Source organism: Pelodiscus sinensis, chromosome 15, assembly GCF_052426305.1.
Source record: "Pelodiscus sinensis isolate ZL-2025 chromosome 15, ASM5242630v1, whole genome shotgun sequence".
Classification (NCBI taxonomy): Eukaryota; Metazoa; Chordata; order Testudines; family Trionychidae; genus Pelodiscus; species Pelodiscus sinensis.
The window spans coordinates 5,570,453-5,591,974 of record NC_143066.1 but is presented as its reverse complement, the minus strand read 5'-3'; the positions used below and the strand labels follow the sequence as shown (position 1 = coordinate 5,591,974).

At 47.2% G+C, this 21,522-nt stretch overlaps 1 protein-coding gene across 1 annotated transcript in view; it reads right to left on the bottom strand.

Annotated features, from left to right (window-relative positions):
• Positions 1 to 21,177, bottom strand: part of SLX4 (SLX4 structure-specific endonuclease subunit) — a 30,051-nt gene extending 8,874 nt beyond the window's left edge. The window contains exons 1-10 of the mRNA XM_006130606.5: positions 21,030 to 21,177; positions 16,046 to 16,812; positions 14,368 to 14,631; positions 13,381 to 13,555; positions 10,210 to 10,425; positions 9,697 to 9,914; positions 7,901 to 8,214; positions 6,028 to 6,310; positions 4,679 to 4,767; positions 1,885 to 2,031 (exon numbers count right to left, since the gene is read on the bottom strand). Coding sequence (XP_006130668.3) covers positions 1,885 to 2,031; positions 4,679 to 4,767; positions 6,028 to 6,310; positions 7,901 to 8,214; positions 9,697 to 9,914; positions 10,210 to 10,425; positions 13,381 to 13,555; positions 14,368 to 14,631; positions 16,046 to 16,415 — 2,076 coding nt within the window. The 5' untranslated portion in view covers positions 16,416 to 16,812; positions 21,030 to 21,177. The remainder of the gene's footprint in view (positions 1 to 1,884; positions 2,032 to 4,678; positions 4,768 to 6,027; positions 6,311 to 7,900; positions 8,215 to 9,696; positions 9,915 to 10,209; positions 10,426 to 13,380; positions 13,556 to 14,367; positions 14,632 to 16,045; positions 16,813 to 21,029) is intronic.
• Between the last annotated feature and the right edge of the window lie 345 nt (positions 21,178 to 21,522).

Sequence of the window (21,522 nt, the reverse complement as noted above, 5' to 3'; positions counted from 1 at the left end):
GGCGAGAGGGTACTTCCTGACCCCAGCAGCCTTCACCCTAAGTACAATGTCCGATCCCCTCGTGTAACTTTATCCAGCCCCTGTCTAAACCCAATAGCTGTACGCCCTTCTACAGCAGTGAGCTGCACTGGCTGACCCTATGTGCTTGGCTTGGTTCTAAATTTACCAGGCACGGATTGCCCTGAGTGGCCTCTTGCTTTCCTGTTATGGGACAACACAGAAAGCAGGGACTGATCGGCTCTTCCCATCTCTTTCGCAACCAGAATCAGACCCAAGTGAATCCACCTTGCTGGGATGCTTCAACCGCTGTGCACCGAGAGCAGCTACTGCAGCCTCTGGGGTTCTCTTTGAGGGTCCTGAATGTCACCCAAAGGCTACATCCAATACTCAGGGCAAGGGCTGTGACTCTTCGCTTGTGCTGAAATGTAGAAATACAGTAAAGTAGTAGTGAGAGGCAGCAGAGGCTAGCTGCTCGGGTACAAACCCACGGGGATGTTTGCTTGGAGGCTAGCCGTGCTGCCGCTCACCACTGCCTGTGCTGCACTGGCTACACGGCCATTCTTAGCGTGCTAGAGCCACAATAACTGGCCTGAGTTTGCCTACACAAGCAGGGAGTCAATCCCCCAATTCCAAGTGCAGCCATAGCCAAACAGAACACATAGGCTCCCCATTGCTTCTAATCCCTCTTTTGACTCCTGGTGGCTCTAAGTCTCTGAAAATGTGGAGTCCCCCGGCCAACAGAGAGACTAAATGGAAAACACCACCCTGCAGAAAAGGGAAAAGATCCGCACAGAAGGGATTACACATATCCCAGAGGGGTCAGACCCTACAACCTTTATGTACACAAGTAGTTCCTACACAGGCAAGTAGTTAATCAGGTAAAAAAGGGTTGCGGGGTTGAGCTCTGGGTCAGTAATTTGGGGAGTGTAGCTAGTCTACATGGGGCTAAACCCTGACCTCAGCACTCCCAATTCCCTTTACAAAGGGGTAGCAGGGCGGACAGGTGCCTCTGAGTGAACAGCATTTAAGGCAACTCAAAATGTGTTGAGATGCTGGTGGCAGTGCTTTGTCTGCGACCAGGGTTCAGATCCTAGACTCGGTGCATTGGCAGGAGTCCTACCGAGGGTGGACTGTGGACTGCTTGGAGGGCCTTTCGCTGCACTTGTGAGAAGCTCTGCTCAGCACTACTAGCCGCATAGCCACTGTGGGAGGAGAGGCCGTGTACAGGGAAACGGTTTCTACTCTGGGGGGAGGTGTGGACAAAGGACATTTAAAAGTTCATATACCAGCATAGCCAGACTCTCCACAGCCTAGTCCCTGGATTTCACGCGTCTCTCAAGCTCAGCTCTAGGAGAAGAGCAAGACAGATGTACCGGACAGCACACACTAGCCTAGGCCTGTATGGATGGATGGCTATGGAAATCCAGAAGGCAAATATCTAGTGAGCTAGATACTCTCCCATATAAACTGCTGGCAGACCCTAGGCCTACCATCTCCCTTACTCCTTCAAACGAACCGCCACTCCCTCTCTATGACAACACTGCAGGACTCTTGTGCCCTGGCTGCGGGGAGGGGCAGGGAGCTGCAAATCACAGCTGGGTCAGAGGTGCCCTCTGTGCCACGCGGTTGCCTCTGCTGCTGACTCTGGAGCGGTGCGGTAGGAGAGAGACAGGCGCCAATCTCATAATAGTGGGGAGCAGAGCCCCGTCTGGCAGCTGAGCCCAGAGATGGCAGCACTGCCAATTGGGTTGGCCATGCTTTGGGCAGGGGGCTGGACTTGATGACTTCCTGAGGTCTCTGCCAGCCCTGGGATTCTACGATTCTAAGGAAGAGGACGCAACACAGCAAACAAGTACAAAAGCCAACACCCCCAGCCATACTTACAACTTCAGTCAGCCGTGGACACCGTGCATAAAGCACAAACATATGGGCATACAGGACTTCCCCACTGTCCACCTGGAACTGCACGTCACTTAGGTGGGGGTTGTTGACCATTCCGCTGAAATCCACAGCCAGCGACCTGAGTGAGGACTGGAACAAAGGAGGAAAGGAGAGAGAGTGAGAAATGCTGGTGAAGCTGCCACTCATTCCCCTGACAATGGAAGAGGGGATAAACATGCTGGGCCAAATTCTCTGCAGGCATAGCTGCAACACAGCTCCATGTACTCCAGCAGAGAATTTGACCCACAGGCTGTCTGCAGCATGGGTAAACTTAATAGCAGTCTTCACTGGGAAGTTCTCAGCATCTAAGCCAAACTTGGGAGGTGAGGCTGGAGCTGACTCCTGAGATTTTCTATCTGCAGTACCAGTCAGATCACACTGAAAGAATAGGAGCGAAGTCATGCCAACCAATGCAACAAGCCATCAGCACGGGGCCTTCCCAAGTGATATCAGTACACGAACCTAAAGCATCTCTCTGGTTACCACGTCTACCTAGAGTGATTTTAAAGGAATTCACAAGGGAAAGTGGAAGACTCAGGCACTGCGTCATGGGATGCAGAACTGTTTCTTCTGCAGTTCACTGTGGCCGGGCTCACACTGACAACAGCTCAGAGATGTCACCATCTAATTGGCTGTTCTGTGGAGTATGTTCTCCCTCAGTTTCCCCAGTGACAGGTACACAGGGTGGGATTTTCAAAAGTGTTTAAATGACCATGGAATTCAAAGGAAAAGAAAACAGTGCACGATCCATTAATTAGGAGCTTTGGAGCTGCCCCAGGTAGTTAGATCGTTAAGAGAACCAGGTCCATTCTAGTTGGCTATCCGGCCACAGCCTGTCCTGTGAAGTGAACATCCTTATCTTGCAAATTGTACACTGGAGGGGTATCCCCAAACCAGCTGGGAATCAGCTTGAAGAACTAATCACAGACCTGGTACATTTTTAAGCTACAGGAGCTTGAGAACTGCCAATGTTATTCCTACAGACACCTGCACGAGGTGCAGCTCCATCTGGAACCACACAGCTCTTTACTTCATTTTAGAAGGTTTCTGTATCAGCGCAGCCATCTGTGGAAACCAACATTAGATTCAACACAGTACGAGCTCATTGGTGGCCAATATTAATTAATACTGATCAGTGAACATCTGAACATGTGTTCCAGGGCTTGGTAGATGGCCTGGAGAAGGCTTCATGTGTCTGGGCAGCAACACAGAGTTATACTCCAAGGGGAAGACAGGAAGCAGGGGCTGGAAACCAATCAGCTCTTTCATGCTGTTTTATTCTTGGCCAGTAAAATGGGCACAATGTTCCCTTATGATGCTACTGAACCAAATATACGGGTGCCACATTCCGGGCAGGGAGCCAAGATTGGCTTTCCTGCTGTGGCTAAAATCATGAAGGAGAAGGGAAATGAATTCAAACTAAGAACCTTCTCCTGGCTGACCAGCAGCCTGAGGAAAGTGTGCGGCTGGGTCTCAATCCTGTTCTCAGTGAACGGTTGCTCGTATCACAGAATGCACGCCCTGCTCCTGGCAGCCTCAGCAGTGAGGCTGTGTGCTACACGTGCCACAGAACTGAACTTCCCCACAAACCAGAAAGGGCTCTGGTGTGAGGCGCAGGGCCTGAACGGTGTCTTCGCTCTATCTCCGGTCACACAGAGAAATGAATCTTCAGATACGTTCTGGTAGCTCTGAAGGATCACAGTCTCAGACTGGAATTTCTGCAGCAAACCTCAGGCTGAGATCCTGGGTTCTCATATCCCCAGCAGACTGCAAGCCAGAGATGAATATTGACCCCTAAGAGACTGGATTCCTTTCAGACAAAAACAAAAGCCCAAGGATTCAAAATACATCAGGTCTGAAAATCCACAAGGCATCATGACATGTGTACCAGAGGAGAATAAATTTCTGCCACATAAAATGGATGATCTTGGTAAGAACTAGACATCGCTGCAAAATCATATGTGTACTGCAAGTATGGGGACTTGATTATGATTCTACAGGGCAAGGTCCCTGCATCTGGGGTTAAATGTGATCAATGAAGTATCCCATGCTTGATAGGCTACCCTTTAGAGATTGCACTCCACATGGCTTTGCACTGCTCACCACGTGGGAGTCCCGAATCTGGCAGGCTGCAGCCCCCAACACCCAGCTATCTTCTTTGAAACCTATGGACTGAGGAAACCATGGAAAGATTTTCTTGGCAAGTAATACTAGTGCTCTTACGGAGTGCTTCTCATCCATAGATCTCCCAGCATTCCATCGCAGCCGCAAGCTTCTTCTGCCAGATGGGTTTAGTGTAAACCAGCCTGACTCTGTAGGAACCTGTCTCTTTATTATTTTTTATATAGCTAGATGCTGGACAGGTAAGACGACATGGCTCTTGCCTCTGAAATGCTTGCAGACTACGTGCATTACCTCCAGTACTGAAGACACTTCTTACACAAATCACCTGGATATTTGCCTAACGTCCTCCTATTTTAGATCTTTCCTGTTGGACAAGGGCTTGGCCACACGCACAGGTGTCTGTGTGGACACATTGGGTGTGCTGACATCAGCTGCCTTTTCCATTGATCCCTTCCCCAGAAGCATGGGACCCCAGGGCAGATGGAAAATATTTTGTGTCACCCTCCACGAACTTCTGCCCTTACCTGAATCAACATGCCCCCTTCAGCCCCTGAAATACACAACAATAAAAGCACAAAGAAATAAGGAGAACTAAATCAGGCTCTGTCCTTACTGTGTCAAGGCTGCCGCCCTGGCACCTCTTCTCCTTGGCCGGAGGGACGAAGCCACTCAGTGGAATGTCGCTGGACACGGATTCTCCCCCTCAAGGAAGAAAATACAAATCAAAACTCAAACACAGCTAAGTAAACATTCCTAATGGCACTCTGCTCTGACAGATACCCCAACTTTAATTCCCCTCCTCCCCCCGCCACATGTACCAGTCCTAACATGTCAGCCTCCCCCTCCTTCCCTGCGAGCCGCTGGCTGGGCTGCTGCTGTCTGAATCCCATTCAGCTGTGGGCAGCACCCATCTACCATGGATCTGGAGTGAAGCCGAGACTGGGCTCTCACAGCATGGTATGCAGAGCTCAGTGGCAAGTGGCAAAAGAAACCTTAGTCTGGAGAAACTGGTACAAATGCATTTAGTGTCCTTCATCTTAGAGGGCTCAAACCAAGATACATCTATGCATGAGAATTACTTCAATCACAGGCAAGTCTCCTCCAAAGTGGACCCTGGCTACAGTTTAACATACGCAGCGGTGCTACAAAATGGAAAGTGAAGAACACCAGACCCAACTGAAAATGCAGAGAGATGACGTAACTTATTAACCAAGTTCTCCCGTACGAGGGCACGGGAGATCTCGTTTTAAAGGGATACTGTCAACTCAAAAATCGCTTTGCCCTCTGAAAATCTGGCACCTGCTGCTTTCTAAGCAAAGCCTTAGGGGACTAGAATGGTGAGATTAGAGAGAAATATGTGGCTTTCTGTTTACAGAGGTTTTACTTTGTGTATTTGGCAACTACTGTGTAGGGTTAATTTCACTGATTTGTGGTTGGACAGCTGTGATTTCTGACATCACCACTGTGCTCTCTTTTGGGAGAAATTGACACACCTTCCTCAGACTCAAAGGGTGTGTGATGAGTGACTGCTAGCAGACATGGAAAGGGAGCAGGACGGGGTGGGCATGGAAAGAAAAGGAGGAGGGGGGCTTGGCCAGGTGTTTTCAGCATTGCTCTTGGACATGTCCAAAAGGCCCGCTGGGACATCAGCTAAAGAGCAGAAAAACGCTGATTTTTTAAAAAAGAAATGTTAAAAATAAATTCAGGACATGCTGTTTAAAAGGGATGTATGGAAAATGAGTCAGTTTTGAAAGTGCCAAGCTGGCCCCTGCTGCAGAAGGGTGCCTCAAACACCATGCTTGTGCATTCATGATGCTGTGGGAAGACTGCGACCTACTGAATTGCCTTCACTATTTCCTGCCACCTCTGGCCAAGCCTCTCCTGTCCAAGTATTCACTAGGCCTGGTTCTGCTTAGCTGATGTGATCTGATGGGATTAATTCCTAGGGCTGCTAGAACTTACTCCATTGCTTCACTCCCCTGGTGTGGTCCATGTCCAAGTTCCATTGCGTGAGAGTAAGTCCTTCCCCGGCCAGCTCCACCAGGTCCTGCAGAGTCTGAACATCCTTCTGGCTGCCAGAAAGAATCTGTTGCTCTCCATCAGGACCTGCCTGGGGATTATCAGAAGTTCTGTTTCCAAGCCCTATGGAACGAGGATCAGGATGGTCGCTGCTGGTCTGTCGCTCTTGAGATAATTGTGATTGGTCAGATCCCACGGATGGCAAAAGAGTCCCTGATGTATGACTCTGAAGCAAGAAAGAAACAATAAAATGGTTCCTGTCTCGTACGTTCACCCAGCTTGGGGATCACTCAGTGGTGGGACTACACTTTAGTTCACAGTTCTCACGCCCTAGTGTAAAGGCTACATGGCCTCCAGAACACTCATCAGATGCCCTTGCTAACGAGGCAAATCTCCTTTGCATATGGAGAAGTCTGCGGAACTAAGAGAGCTCAAACCATTATCAGAAGCAACTGGCTGCAACAGAGAATGTGAGAAGAGGGGTTTTCCGGGCAGCATATTTGTATGAGAGCAGCTGCCAAGCAGAAAGGCTGGATGGTGGAAGTGTTTACACCCTTACTGCAGAACATTTAATTACGGCTGGAGCTTATGGTGACAGCTATGGCTCCGACAGCCAACAGTTCCATTCAAATAGCTCTTTTTGCAGTTATTTATAACTTGGAAGTTTCACCTTAAGGGCTGAAATTTTCCAGGTTTGGTCTCTGCCTGAAAACGTTGTGGGTTGGCCCCCCTCCCATCTCAATGAAAATGGCTCAGCCATTTCTGAAAATGAAAAGTAATGAGAAGAGGGAAAAACACTCCTGCCGCCATTTAAAATGTTTTGCAAGTTGTTTTTGAACAGCTCCAGGGCCTCATTGTTTGGGATAGAAACTTGCAATCTGGCGCAGAAGTAGCTCTTAGGTCAGATGTGTGCCTTTGAGTCACCAGCTGAAAATCTGCTGGGATTTAACCAAGTTACAAAACTTTAAACAAGGTACTTGCATATGGACAGCACATTTCTTGTTTTAAAAAAAGAAAGTCTAACTATTCTTCTGGAGTCCATGAATAGGGAGCAAAGTAAAATGTTTCCTCTTCAGGCTAAGACAGAAAAAAGAGAGAACTCTATAGTAGTCCTGTCAAGGTTTAAACTGCATGAAGTGTGATGAAACAGACAGGGGCTCTGTGAAAAAAAACCTCCAGTTTGTGACTGCAATTAAACAGCATCCATAAAGCGTACGGGCAAGGGGGCAGAGTTAAGGTTGGACAAAACTGCAGATTTGGCAACGCCTGATGTTTGTATACTTCATTTTGCAATGTCAATTTACTTGGACCACATTCTTCGTATGGAATACTAACAAATGTCCTCAAAACACAGGTGCAACTTCCTAGCTAGTCAAGTCCTGCATGTGGACTAGGAAGCAGATATAAAAGGAATTTAGAAGGTGGGGACCATGCGAGAGTCAGTCAAGTGAACTAGAAACAATCTGGGTCTCAGTAATGCAAGAGGCAAGCATCTATAATATACCTACACGGGGATCAAGATGACTGAGTAGGATTTCTTTTTCTCATTTCTTATCTCTTTTTCAGCAATGTAAAAGCAAAAGACTCCAAACAGACCAGCAGGTACCTTTGCCGTCAGTTCCAAAAGCAGATTTACACAGTCGGGCCACATAAGAGCAGTGGTGGAAACGGGTGGGTAAACACAGTGAGAGTGGGTGTGCAGACTCAGGAGGGCAGCTGGGCCCAAGAACACAACTGCTAAGTGAAAGCAAGAAGGTAACAGGCACAGACCACTGGTGAGAACACCTATAGAAGAAAGAACAGAAGAATTCCTCACCTGCACAGGTTTCCAAGGTAAAATATGAGGGGTTAATCCCACTGCATAGAAGGACTCTGGGACACAGGGTCCTGTCAAAGTACTGCACTCCCATAAAGTGGAACGCTGGTCTTTAGGCAAAGATAAAAGCCAGGCGGTCTTCCCAGGCCCATCCTCCAATATCCTGCTGGCAGGGAGTGGAGGGGTGCTAGGGAATGCCACCTCCTCTGTTAGTAACATGGCCATCCGGTTTTGGATCTGTTTCTGGGCTGTCTCTGGATCCTGAAGTAACAACGGAGGAGGAGGGAGGAGGGCGTTTTTACGCCTTTTTTTCTCTACAAAGAAAAGTACATAATAGAACATACAGGGTGCAGGAACACAGCATGCAATGAGAGCGGGACTGGGTACCTGAAGCGCAGCTCACAGGCCGAATAGGCTCACAGAGCCCCACACCACCACCTGCAGCTGCCATCATTTTCAACAGAAAGAAAACCCACTGAGACTATAGCTCCCACCATGCACTGCTCTGTCACACAACGGGAGCTGTAAACTTTGAGCTGCAGCATCACCAAATGCAATCTCTCCATTCTATGGAAGTCATGGGTGTCTCCCACGTTCAGGGTAAGTTGCCAGTGCAGCTTTTGCTTGCCGGGCTCTGCTTCAAGAAAATAGCAGAGGACCTGCAATAACTGTCACCGTTTGTCTCTTTGTGACTTCTGATACCCAAGAGCAGGTCCCCAACTCCACACAACTGCTGATCAGCAATCCCCGTGACTTCTAGCTCACTTTTGCCACTGCAAGGCTCTCCGGTATTCCCCAGCCCAGCAGTGAACTCAGTAATGGGAGTGGTGGCAGGAAGATGCTAAGGAGAATTCCAGCACGCTCCTGAAGAGTATGTGCACCCTTCTTTACCATTTCCCAGGCAGGCTTTCTTTCAAAATCTTTATTGCACGCTTCATTAAGCAAGGCATGCAACCACCAGTAACCACTCCCCAGCACATGTCCATCACAGCTGCAGCAGGGAACACAGGTAGGATTGGGAGAGGACATGATTCAGGTTGGATGAGAACGAGTAATGCAGGGTACGTGGCAGTGGAAAAATGGAGTGACCCCTTAGCTGTTCATTTCTACACTGTACCAAAAACCCCAGAACCTGAACATACATAATAACATAAGAATGGCCATACAGGGCCAGACCAAAGATCTATCTAGTCCAGGATCCTGTCTGCCGACAGTGGACAATGGGAGGGATCACAACAGGTGATCTTCACGTGATCCCTCCTGTCTCCCACTTCCAGAGAAAGAGAGGGTAGGGACACCATTCCTACCCATCCTGGCTAATAGCCATTAATGGACCTAACCTCCATGAATCTATCTAGCTCTTTTCTGAACCCTGTTAAAGTTCTAGCCTTCACCACATCCTCTAGCAAGAAGTTCCACAGGTTGACTGTGCACTGAGTGAAGAAAAACTTCTTTTTGTTTGTTTTAAACCGGCTGCCTATTAATTTCATTTGGTGACTCCTAGTTCTTATATTGTGGGAACAATTAAATAACTTTTCTTTATTCAACCTGACAATTTCGAAACTCCCAACAACAGAAAGGAAGTGTAAGACCATGAGGGGACTCCACTGAAAACCAGAAATCCTTTTTAACTAAGTTTTGTGTAGGAATTATAGATTGCCTTAGGCCTGACATGAAATACAGGCAGGGCTGTCATACACCGCTCTTCCGCCCCCGTTAGGTTTTAATTCAGGAAATACTGAATTACATTGCTCCAAAACCATCAGCTACTGACTCTAAGACACTTCAATATGTACCTGCTCCAGGCTTCCACTTAATTGGCAATGGACTCTCCAGTTTAATGCTTGTTACCGACTTGGCTTGCTCCTGCCTTGTTTGTTCCAGCAGAGATCGTGACATTGCCATGGCAACCAGAAGATCCTCATCAGTGGTCTCCACCTTAGAGGTCTTCCGCTTTTTCTTTGACTCCTTCTCTTTGGAGGAGCCTTTTCGCTTTGACCTGCTGAGCTGGTTGCTGAAATGTAAGAAGGCAGCATGACACACAAGATACCTGCAACGGATCAGAAACAAGGAACACTGCACCCTCCCCATCAGCTGTTCTAACCACTTAGGTAGATCCTCATTTCCAGGAGAAGGGGTCATTCACAGCCAACTACTCCCAAACAGGGGGACGTGTTTATCATTAACTATGGATGCTGAGAGCAATCTGGAGACAGTCTTGTTTGAAAGGGTTGCATGGACATGGAGTTCTCATGGACTTCTCTCAATGAAAAGGCTGCTATTAACATTGCTTATTTGCTCCAGCTCACCTGGGTGCTACAGGGGGGCCCTCACTCACAGCCAGTGCCTGGGACTGCACTGCCTGGAGAAGCAACTGTGGAGGGACCTCCATCTTGACAGCGCAGCGTTTCAAGTGACTGGCTCGGCTTTTGGGCGTGTGGAACTGCTTCCCACAGATGGGGCACTCAGGAATCGGGGGGTTGCTGGAAGAGGGCACCTGTGACTTCTCCATCTCATCCAGACACCTGCGGGAAAACAGCAGGGTTTGCTCTTAAAAGCATTTTAAACTTTGCTCACACTAATACGTCTGAACCATATTAACGAAGAACCAGAGTGATCAGCTCTCACACCTGAAATAACCAAAGAAACATTCCCTAAAGAAGTGTGTATTACATATTACACACAGTCCTGGAACCAGGTGCTAAATGTGATGTATAGAATCTGTGGAGGTTATAATCAGTAGAGCCATGTGATAAATATATTTATCACATTCCTGTGCAGTTCATCACATACCTATGGGTCTGTCATCTGCCCACTAGTCCTCCCTGGGATTTATTCTAGCACAGCAAACCCTTGAAGCAGCTTCTAGGGCCACTATTAAAAAAAAATCAAACTACCAGAGAAACCCTCCCTCTGTCCTCAAATTCCCCCAGTTCAAGACAAGATTATGCCTTTTCCCAGTGACAGCTTTTCTAGCCCTGACTGGGCTAGAAACAGGAGCTTTCTTAACCACTGGAAAGGGGAGCTTTCTAATGGACCTATTACTCAGGGATCTGAGATGAACTTAAAAACCGTCATCTTTTCTAGGTAGGTAAGAATATTTTAAGTCATCTGAAGAGGTTTTTGTGGCTCCTTCTGCACACTGTGTAGCAGGGATGTAACAGTGTAACCGCTTAAATGGTTAACCAATAAGCATGAGCTTATCGATTACCATAATGGTTACACACTGGCAGCTGGCTTCCCAGGAGTGGGGTCAGCAACCAGGAGCCGGCTCCTAGCACACACTGGCTGCCAGCCCTGCTCCAAGGGAGCCTGCCACATGTAACCATGTAACTATTAAGATTTTTAATGGTTTCACAGTTATCTAATTAACTGCTCTTGTACAGCTGGATTCAAGAGGAGAGCTCCTGGCCCCCCTGAAGTTAACGGAGGAGCAGTGGCTGTGTTTACACTACCAGGTTACTTCAAAGTAAGTACTCCTGAAATAAGAATTTTGAAATAAGCTTGCTCCTTTTCACAAGCAGGAGTCATTATTTTGAAATAACCAGCCCATTATTTCGAAACAACAGGGTTGGTAGAGTGGACGCTCACCTTGTTATTTTGAAATAACTCCCTAGTGTAGATGTGCCCACTCAAAGCATCAGAATTTCAGCCATGATAACTAAGGCTCTTGTGGCACCACATGCAGGGTGATAAAAAACCCTACTCCAATAACTTCTAAAATCTCTCTGAACATGTGCTAAAATAGTTTCTCTGCATTATGTTTCCTGCACAAACTACTCAATGGCATGGTGCGGTATAAAGCTTTAATCAGCACTGTTTTGGGAGATCAGACACAAATCACTTTACCTCTTGTGATTAATGTGGTGAACAAAAAAAATCCCGCCAGTAAAACCCTTCACTCATTCCAGCCCGTTGTGCATTAGAACAGCCAAATTAATTTCTTAAACAATATTCTGGAATTTCTGTTACTGTTTTAGTGTCACCAATCAGTAAGTAGGAATGGGCTCTCGCGACATCTTAAATATTTTTCTTGTGTATTAACTGTTATAAGAGCATCTTACACGTTCATACGAGTTGTAGCAACAGATACTTCCAAGGAGTCTGAACAGCTGGAGGAGGGAATGCAGGACTGAATGACTCTGTATCACCATTTTAAAGCATTTGGATGTTTTTCAATGGTGAAAAGTGTTCCTTTAATGCTAAAGCCATTCACCAAACCAGGTCAGCATAATGTTAGCATGATCAGGACCTTACCTACACAATAGGTCAGTCTAGATCAGGGCTACTCATCACTAGGCCCATGGGCCACACATGGCCCATGGTACAGCTTGGGTTTATGCGGGGCTCAATACGCAGCCCACGGGTGGGAGCCAAAACAAAAAAGTAGTCAATATAATGGTCTTCAGTTGATCTGTGTTTTAGTAGTTAAATTCCTGGACTGTCATTGCTCATTAAAAGTGCTGTCATATGGGTGGAAATCGGGTAAATATTGCATTGTATTAATATCAGCAGAACTGACTTAAATGGGGGCTGTGTGTTGTGTAGTCTTGCCTTAATCTTTATATTCATGCCCATCAGTGTGAAAGCCGCTATCTGCATATATATTTGCATGTCTATGCAACCACACTTAAGTTGAGGCCCTTTGCATGTGCTGTGAGGTATTGTTGTGGCCCCCGGGGCTTCCAAAGTTAAGTAGCCCTGGTCTAGATGATCTAGTAGTCCCTCTGACCTATGACTCTATAACTAATTACATGGCTGTTGGACTCCAAGCGAAACCCTAGAACCTGTCACCCAATCCCAGTACAAAGGGACTCAGGAGGCAAAATCCTTCAGTTTTCATAATGCAAGTGAATAGCAAGAAAGCAAGTACGAAACAATCTTGGCATCTCATACTGGTCTCCTTACTCCACCATCGATAAAGCCCTATATAACAGGGCTCCGCATTAGCTGTTCTCTGATCTAGATAAAGGACATGCTGCTATATGAAAGGGACTCAAATCCATTCCCAGCAATATACTGATGCCCTTAGCAGGCCATTTCTTCAGGCTGCTCCATGGCATACTGCCAGAACATTTATTAGGGTGAGATGAAGATTACTTTGTGGGCTGAGACTGGCACCTCTCAAACTTGGATTGTCAAATGCACGGTTTCATAAACCATCCTTACACACTAGCCATGCTGTTAAAGCACTCCACTGAGGCTTACACTGAAAGATGCATGCTGGGAGAGTAGCAGAAAACTCAGTCTCACTACAAACTCCAGGGAGCACCACAGGACAAAGAATTCAGGCCCTGCTGCGACTCTCACAACAAGTTATAGTTACGTACATCTTCAATATTAAAATGACTGTGGCATGGCCTCAGCTTTTACTCTTTTTCATAATAGCTAGGCTGGCTGAGTCTTTAGTCTAGGAGGGTTTAATAATAAACAAAATACAGGACTACATAGCACTTTAATAATAAACAGTTTCCTTTCACCTGTTAACATGCTGCTCCCGTCGTGTTGTGTTCATGGCTGAGAGGTCCTTCTGACAGAGCTGACAAAAAAATAAACCTGCCTCTTCCAAACTTCCAGGTGCTACTTCTTTGAGCTCCCCCTGGAGGGCCACTGACAGAGCAACATCTGGCTCGTTCGCAGGCAGATCCAGAGTCACTAAGGGGAAGGAAAGATCTTCTCAGAGCCAGGTCTAAGCATTTTATAAAAGGCTTGAACCTGTTATATTCAGTTATTTTATTGAACTGGATACTTAAAATTAAATGTCAACTTTCTCCAGCACCCTTCATTCTAAAGGACCTCAAAGTGCTTTGCAAACCACACACACAGCAACTCTGAAATGCAGCCACCTCTGGGGCGGAGGGTGGCAATCAACACATCACCATACAATGCAGCAGAGGAGAGGGAGAATGTTGGCTGCAGTCAATAGTTCAAACCATGGTTCTTATACAAAGGCCAAGGAAGTTTTTAATATCCACACAAAGCCAAGATGATCTTAGGCTTTAAAGATCCCCCATACAATAAATTGTACTGGATTCAGTTTATTTACAATGATACTGGCCTCCTTGGTAATGTGCTTTTTGAGATATACTCATGAAAGAGCTATATATCATTATGGATACACTGGAAGGAAGTGAACCGATCCAGCTGGGATCTGAATCTGTGTTTCCAAGAAATCTGTATTTTAAAAATGGATGCTTAGCACACCATCCCTTCCAGGCTTGAAGAGCCTGCTGCAGATATTAACTAAGTCACACAACCGTTCAATAAGGCAGGCATTGTTAGCCTCATTTTACAGATGAGGAAAATTAGACACACAGAAATTAAGTGACTTATTCAAAGTCACATAATGAGCCAATGGCAGAGATGAGAATAAAATCCAGGAATTGTGCAGATGGCTCCCAATCTGGCACTCTAACTGATCGACAACATTCCCTGTATACTTAGGATAGACTGCAAGAGACACATACCGTTCCCCAGCTGGTTCTTCTCTTGGTTCGCATTAAGAATGTTTCCATCTGTTATTGTCTCTGGTAAATTGCTGCCCAAGGTGTGTTTCAGCTGTTTTGGTCCCACTCTCTTAAACTGCTGCATCCTCTCCAGCACCAGCTCTGCTACCCGCAGCCTGGTTCCTGAGATCTGGAGCGTCTTTGCAGGGGATGAGGTAGAGGTTGCTGGTTCTGCAGCTGCAGTGAAGGATGATGCTGTTTGGGAGCAGGTCCGCAGGTCACTGCCTGGGGGGGAAAAAGCTCAGTCCTAATCAGTCCTTCCATCTGGAGCTTTGCAAATTCTCCATTAAATACCCAGCTACACTGGACAGGTAAGGGGGTTTCAGAGAAGCCTCCTCCCACAGCAACCTCAGCCATTCTTTATTTTAGAGTATGCGGATTCTGATGGACAAGATGCTCACCTACTGAGTTTCACCCTGTAATAATAATCACACCTAGCTCTTACATAGCACTTCCACCAGAAGGTGTCAAAGTGCTTTACAAAGGCACTCAGTGTCATCAATATATTTCCCCATCTCATGTCACAGATGAGGAAACTGAGGCATGGAGAAGTGACATGTCCAGCTCAGGTCATCCAGCAGCTCACTTGCAGAGGTGGAAATAGGCCCCAGATCTCCAGAATTCCAGTCCATGCTCTATCCACTGGGCCAAACTGACTTCCAACCAGTGATGTAGGTTCTGACTAGGGATGTGAATGGTTAACTGGTTAGCATCACCCTTACAGGATGATTCTTACTGGTTACAGTGAACTGGCAGGCAATGGAGCAGCCCCCTGCCCACTGCAGGCAGGGGGCTGCTCCAGACTGGTGGGGCCCGCTGCAGGCAGGAAGTGCTCCAGCCAGGCCAGAGCGGCCCCCTGCCTCCCCCTATTTAAGCGGTTAACTGGTTAAACATAACATTTAACCAATTAACTGATTAAATGGGATTTTACATCCCTAGTTCTGACTTCCATTCCAATGATGGGGCCTGAGAGATGCTGAGCAGTAGGATCTCTCAGGCTCTATAATGGGTAGAGGCTGGAAATCAGAATCTAGAGCAGTGTTTCTTAAACTTCTTAAGACCAAGAAACACCAAACAATTTTTTTTTTGTATGAGGAACAGCAAGGATTTTTGGTTGAGAAAAAAAAAATCGCCTGCTCCTTTAAGGGTGGCCATTTTGAACTCTGTTGTTCTCCATGGCACACTTCCGATTGCCTCAGTTTAAGAAACACTGATCTAGAGTGTTGGCTGGGAGTCTGTGGCCCAGTGATGTTGGTCTGGCCATTGCTTCAGGCTGTTGCATAGTCTATTGCCAGAACATCTATCAGGGTGGGATGAAAACTACCTCTCTGCAGCCTGGGCTGCTTTGGGGAACCCTTCCAGCTCGGTGCTTCATGTGACAGCTGGAGAGGCCTCGCCTACCTGACAGCATGTGCTGAAGAACAATGACTAGGGACAGTCAGAGGTGTCAGTCTAACAAGTGGAGTGCTTTCTACTGTACTATGAGTGAGCAAAATGCCACCCTATGCCACCCTAACTGCCTGGTAGGCCCGACCTGGTGGAGTTTAGAAATGTTCCACTGAACATGAAAGCCCTTCCAGCCCCAGGGTATTTTCCATAGAAATATTTCAGAGAGAAGGAAGGAGATTGGACAAGTTACCTGCCAAGCTGTTCTGCTTACACTTTGGTGCCATTGCATGCAACTGAGTGACAGAAGGAGGGTCTCCATTTCCATCACCCAATGGAGGCCCAGCATTTCCACACGCTGTGGCTTCCCCTTCTGGTTCATGCCCCAATGCCTGCCCATTGGGGGTGGTGGGCCCTGGACACCCCACACCCTTTCCAATAGAAGACCCAGGTTGGCTTTTGCTTTTAGCAGCTGACTTGCTCTTTTTCAGTTGGCTTTTTGTGGCAGTGCTCCTCGTCCTGCTCTGAACCTTCCTCCCTCCCTCAGCATCTCCAGCCTTTTTCTTCACCCTGCTCAAGAGGTTAGCACAGAGTTCTTTAAAATCATTGTCCAACTCCTCCATCAGGCTTCCAGCCTCAAAGCACTCGGCTCGGCTTCAGTGTGATGGGGCATGTGGGAGTACTGGACTTGGCAGCAGGGTCAGCGCAGGTCTGCTTCCTGCGATGACCTAGTCATCATTTTGCCTTATGCACCATCCCTGCAGTCTGCACACTTTGGATTCCAACAAGATCAACGTGGGCACATTTCTGGCTGGTCCAATATTTCACCCTCTCTATTTCCAACTTAGCCATTAAGTCCTGTAGAGTCTTCAAGGAGTCCACTTGTTATCATTCATATTCAGGTGACTTCCTTGTGCTCTGACGAGTTGGATAAAAGATGGAGAATGCACTCTGGAGAGAGGACGCTTCAGGATCTTCATGATGTGCTAGAAGGCCGTGCAAGGAGCTTTATGATAACATCTAAACAAAAGAAATAAACAAGGGTGTAAATGAAGAATGGTTTGTATAGGCACAGTCTGGAATTAGGTGGAGCTTCTGAGGATCAGTGCTGGAAAACCCTGATTGGATAAGGCATATCATTGACACAAAGTATTGTCAACCAGAGAACTACCCACAGACACAGAACATGCTAAGAGGGGAGGCACAAACATTTCAAAGAAGATTCCTGGCATTAAACATCACTATCACATGCATAACAGCATGTTTCCTACTTTACGAATGGGCTGAGACTGAGTTTTTCTTTTACATAATAGGATCTGGAAGTGAATGTCAGAGTGGAACTAAAACCACACACACACATATTTTATATCAGGGGTTTTCAAACTTTTTTTTCCTCATCTTGAAGAAAATTGTTGATGCCCGCAACCCAACATAATGTGACTAGAGTGTGGGCTCCAGGGTGGGGCTGAGAGCTTTGGGTTGCAGGAGGGAACTCCAGCTTTGGAGATCTATGAGGAACTGATGATACAGCTGCAGTGCCTCACACTGAAGTGCAGGAGAATTGGACTGAGTTAACAGTCTGGCGCCAGACAGAGCTTGGACTGCGAAAAAAGCAGCACAGCCATGACTGGACGAATGCATTACCTCACTCAACAGCAGACCTAGAAAGCAGTGGCACATGGTCCCTGAAAGACTTAAGGAGGTCTCAAGAGAAGGATCAAAATAGAGGGAAAGTTGGAAGCACTTCATTCCTCAAAAATGGAATTAAATGTTTCTTTTTCCATAAGTAACTAGTTTTCTAATTATAGAAAGATCCCAGGAAGAGGGAGGGCTCTGTGCTGCTGTGCTGGAACCATAAATATTACTTCCCCTCCCTTGAAGACTTATTACAGAGGACCTGGAAGCTTGGAAGCAGAGTTTTCAATCACGCCAGTCAAAACACAGCATGGGGAAAGAATTGGTATTTGTGCTGGAACCCACAGCAGAAAGAGACCCCCTGGAATATTTCCAGCCCAAGTACTGTAGCCATAAGCTTTCCTACAGCCCTCAGTACTTCCCATTGCTGCTGGAGAGAAACCCACAGATCTACAGCAGACCTTCCTGAGGAGCCTCTCACAGACCTTCCCTCATGCAGTCTCTCTCAGTTCAGTGCTACATAGGCTTGTATGTCATGCTCATCACAGTAATATCCTTTGTAACCATAGTATGGCAGACTCACTGTACTGCTACACTGTTCACAAGGCATGGCTTCTCTGCATCCCTGGGGTTGCAAAAAACATCTTAATGTGCAACGGCAATCAAAAAAGCCAAAAGAATGTTAGGAATAACTAGGAAAGAGATAAATAAGAAAATATAACGTCACTACATCAATCTATAATATGCCCACACCTTGAATACAGAATGCAGTTTTGGTCACCTCATCACAAAAAAGATATCTTAAAATCTGAAAAAAGAGAGAAGAGCAAACCAAACAATCAAACAAACAAAAAAACCCCAAGAGTACTGCTCATTTTAGAAAAGAGATGACTAAAGCAGGATATGATAAAGGCTTATAAAATCACTAATGGTATGGAGAAAGTGAAGTGTTATTTACCCCTCTTCTAACATAAGAACCAGAGAGCCCTTAATTTCACTGAGTTAGTACTTCTTAACACTATCTGTGGAACTCATTGAAAAAGATGATGAAGGATAGGTCCATGAATGCATTAGCTCAGATGGTCAGAGGTGCCACTAAATCTCTGTCTGAGAGAAGTTGGGACTGGATGCTAGGAGATGGATCGCTTTATTATTGCCCTGTTCTGTTCGTAACCTCTGAAGCATGTTGCATAAGCCACTGTTGGAAGTAAGGACATAGGGACAGATGGACCATACATCAGTCAATTCAACTACCTGATAACTAATAATAATACCTAGCTCTTATACAGTGCTTTTCATCAGTAGATCCTGACACACTTTACAAAAGAGGTCAGTATCATTAACCCCATTTTACAGATTGGGAAACTGAGACAGAAAGGGAGGGGGAAGGTGACTGGCCCATGGTCACCCACGAGACCAGTGGCAGAGCTGACAATAAAGTTCAGCATGTGAATGTCCGCAATAACAGGACAAAAGCTTTTGTCTTAAATCACCACATCCCTTGCTTTTCCAGCCAGGATCGGCTCTTTTGGTATCTAATCCCTTCTGATCTTGGAAGTGAAAGGTAGATTTCCACTTTGCTGCCTTGAAGATGCTGCAGAGAGAATGCAACTGCTGCATCCCCAGGTAATATGGTCTGAGTGAACCTGCATCTGCTACAGTTAAGCAATAGTACAAAGCTGAGTGAAACAAGTAACTACGAATCTGACGGCTATAAATATCTGTGACGATAAGAGAGAGCTGCGATAGCTCAAGGAAAATCCATGCAATTTTTAACAAAATCCCACATTTTAATTTTTACCGCAAATTGCTAATGGGGCTTATTATCTATGCCTAGCTTGGTTACACACAGAATCTGCACAAAAGGCCTGATTCCTCTCTCTTACCAGTTTAACTCTAATGAAGTCAACAGCATTATTTCTAATACACATTGATAGGAGAAGCAGGCCCTACATAGCAAAATTGTTTTGGCTTTTTTTTTTAAACCAATATAAATTTAACTTTTCCTGAACATAATGCTAGGAATAGATGCCATGCTAGATAATGAAATAGTCAATCCACAGAACAATAGTATAGACTAGGGGTTATCAAACTTCACTGCACCCCAACCCCTTTCTGACAACAGAGTTACTCAGGTGGAAGAAAGGGACAGAGCCTGCTCCCCACCGCTCTAGGTGTGGGGGGAGAGAACACAGCCAGAGACTTGCCATTCCAGGGAGGGGGAGAGGGGGACAGAGAGAAGGGACCAGAGCCTAAGCTCCACCACCCTGGAGCCACGCTGCCCTAGGTGTGGGTGGAGCTCAGGTTTCAGCTTCAGCCTAAGGTACAAGCAAGCCTAAGGCTGGCCCTGGAGACTCTATTAAAATTGGGTCAAGACCCATTTTGGAGTCCGGACTCACAGTTTGAGAACTGCTGCTACAGAATATAGGAACTGCCACACTGGACTGGATCTGCGATCGATCTAGTCTGATGTGCTGTTTCTAACATAAGAATGGCCATACTGGGTCAGACCAAAGGTCCATCCAGCCCAGTACCCTGTCTGCCGACAGTGGCCAATGCCAGGTGCCCCAGAGGGAGTGAATCGAACAGGTAATGATCAAGCGATCTCTCTCCTGCCATCCATCTCCACCCTCCTAATGATGGCTAGTATCAGATGCTTCAGAGGAAGATGCATAAACACCTCATTACGAAGCTGTGGGATGATCTGCCACCATGACAGCCTCACCCTAATAGTTAACAAGGTTGGTTTGAGCACAGACACGTGAAGTTTGCATCTTTCAAAATTTTGGCATGGTTACCATTATCTATGGGACAGTCTTTGTTAGCCATATAAATGTTCAATCTCTTTTTGAATGTTGCTAATGTTATGGCCTCTTTGGCAAACCTGTGAATTTTGTGTTAATGTGCCAATGTTTTAATTCCATAGATATCCCCTTGTTCCTGAATTGTACGCCTGGGAGAACAGAAACGCCTGACCTACATTTTCTTCACCAGTAATTATTTGATAGACTTTAACCGTGCACTGCCAAGCACGGCTTTTGCAAGCCAACAATTTTAGAGCGGTGTACTAAAAAGTGGCTAATTTAGCAGTGGCTTTGCGCGTGCTTTTAAGGAGATCTGTTCACCAAATCCCACGCTGCCATACGTGCCCCCCACAACTCCTCTTCAAGGTGTTGCCACTGTTTAAAACCCTGGAACACCAGGCTGAATGGCGCAGCGCCGTTTCCACTGGCCTGATGCTGGACAGAGACTTGTCCAGCTACGGATCCCCGGGCTGATGCTGGACAGAGACTTGGTCTAGCACGGTTCGTTACCCGGGCCGGGCCGGGAGGGAAGGGTTGTGGGGTGCGACCGGCTGGGCTTCCCACCCGCACTGCTGGGGGCGCCCTATTTCCCACCATCGCCCCTCACGCCAAAGCCGCCGAGCGGTGCTACGTGACAGCGATGGCACTATGACATCACAGCGGGCACTGTGACATCACGGCAGTGCTGCCTGACAACGTCTCCATGGGAACCAGAAGTTGCGCCAGCCGCTGACAACGCAACAGAGAATCTTCCCCCCGCTACATCGTCTCGTCCCGGCCTCCCCCGGACCCTCTGACCTCTGCTGGGCGGCAGCTCCGCACCCCTGGGTACTAACAGCCGGGCGGCAGCACATTCCGCCCAAAGCGCACGCGCAGAATCTGTGGCGCATGCGTAGAAGAAACGGCGGCCGTTAGCGGGTAGCATTCGTGGGCCGCTTTCCGTCGTCTGGCTTCTTCGCGCATGCGTAAACCCCCATCATCGCTACACAAAGGCCACCTCCCAAACCTCGTTCTGTACGCATGCGCGGCCCCTCCCCTTGCTGCGCGTGCTCCGGAGGCACCTCGGCTCGACCGGCTGCTAACGGCTCAGCCAGGTTGGGCCCGCGCGAGCGTTTTGTCGGTTAAACGGTCACGCGCAGACGGGCGAGTGCGGAACGGCTCTCCAGTCACAGCTCCCGGCTCCTGCGGGGAGTTTAATGAGGCAGCAGGAGCGCTCCAATGGCCCCTCTTAGCTTTGCCATCCACTGGGGAATCCGTGCTTACTGCGCACCCCCAGCACCACAGCCTTAGA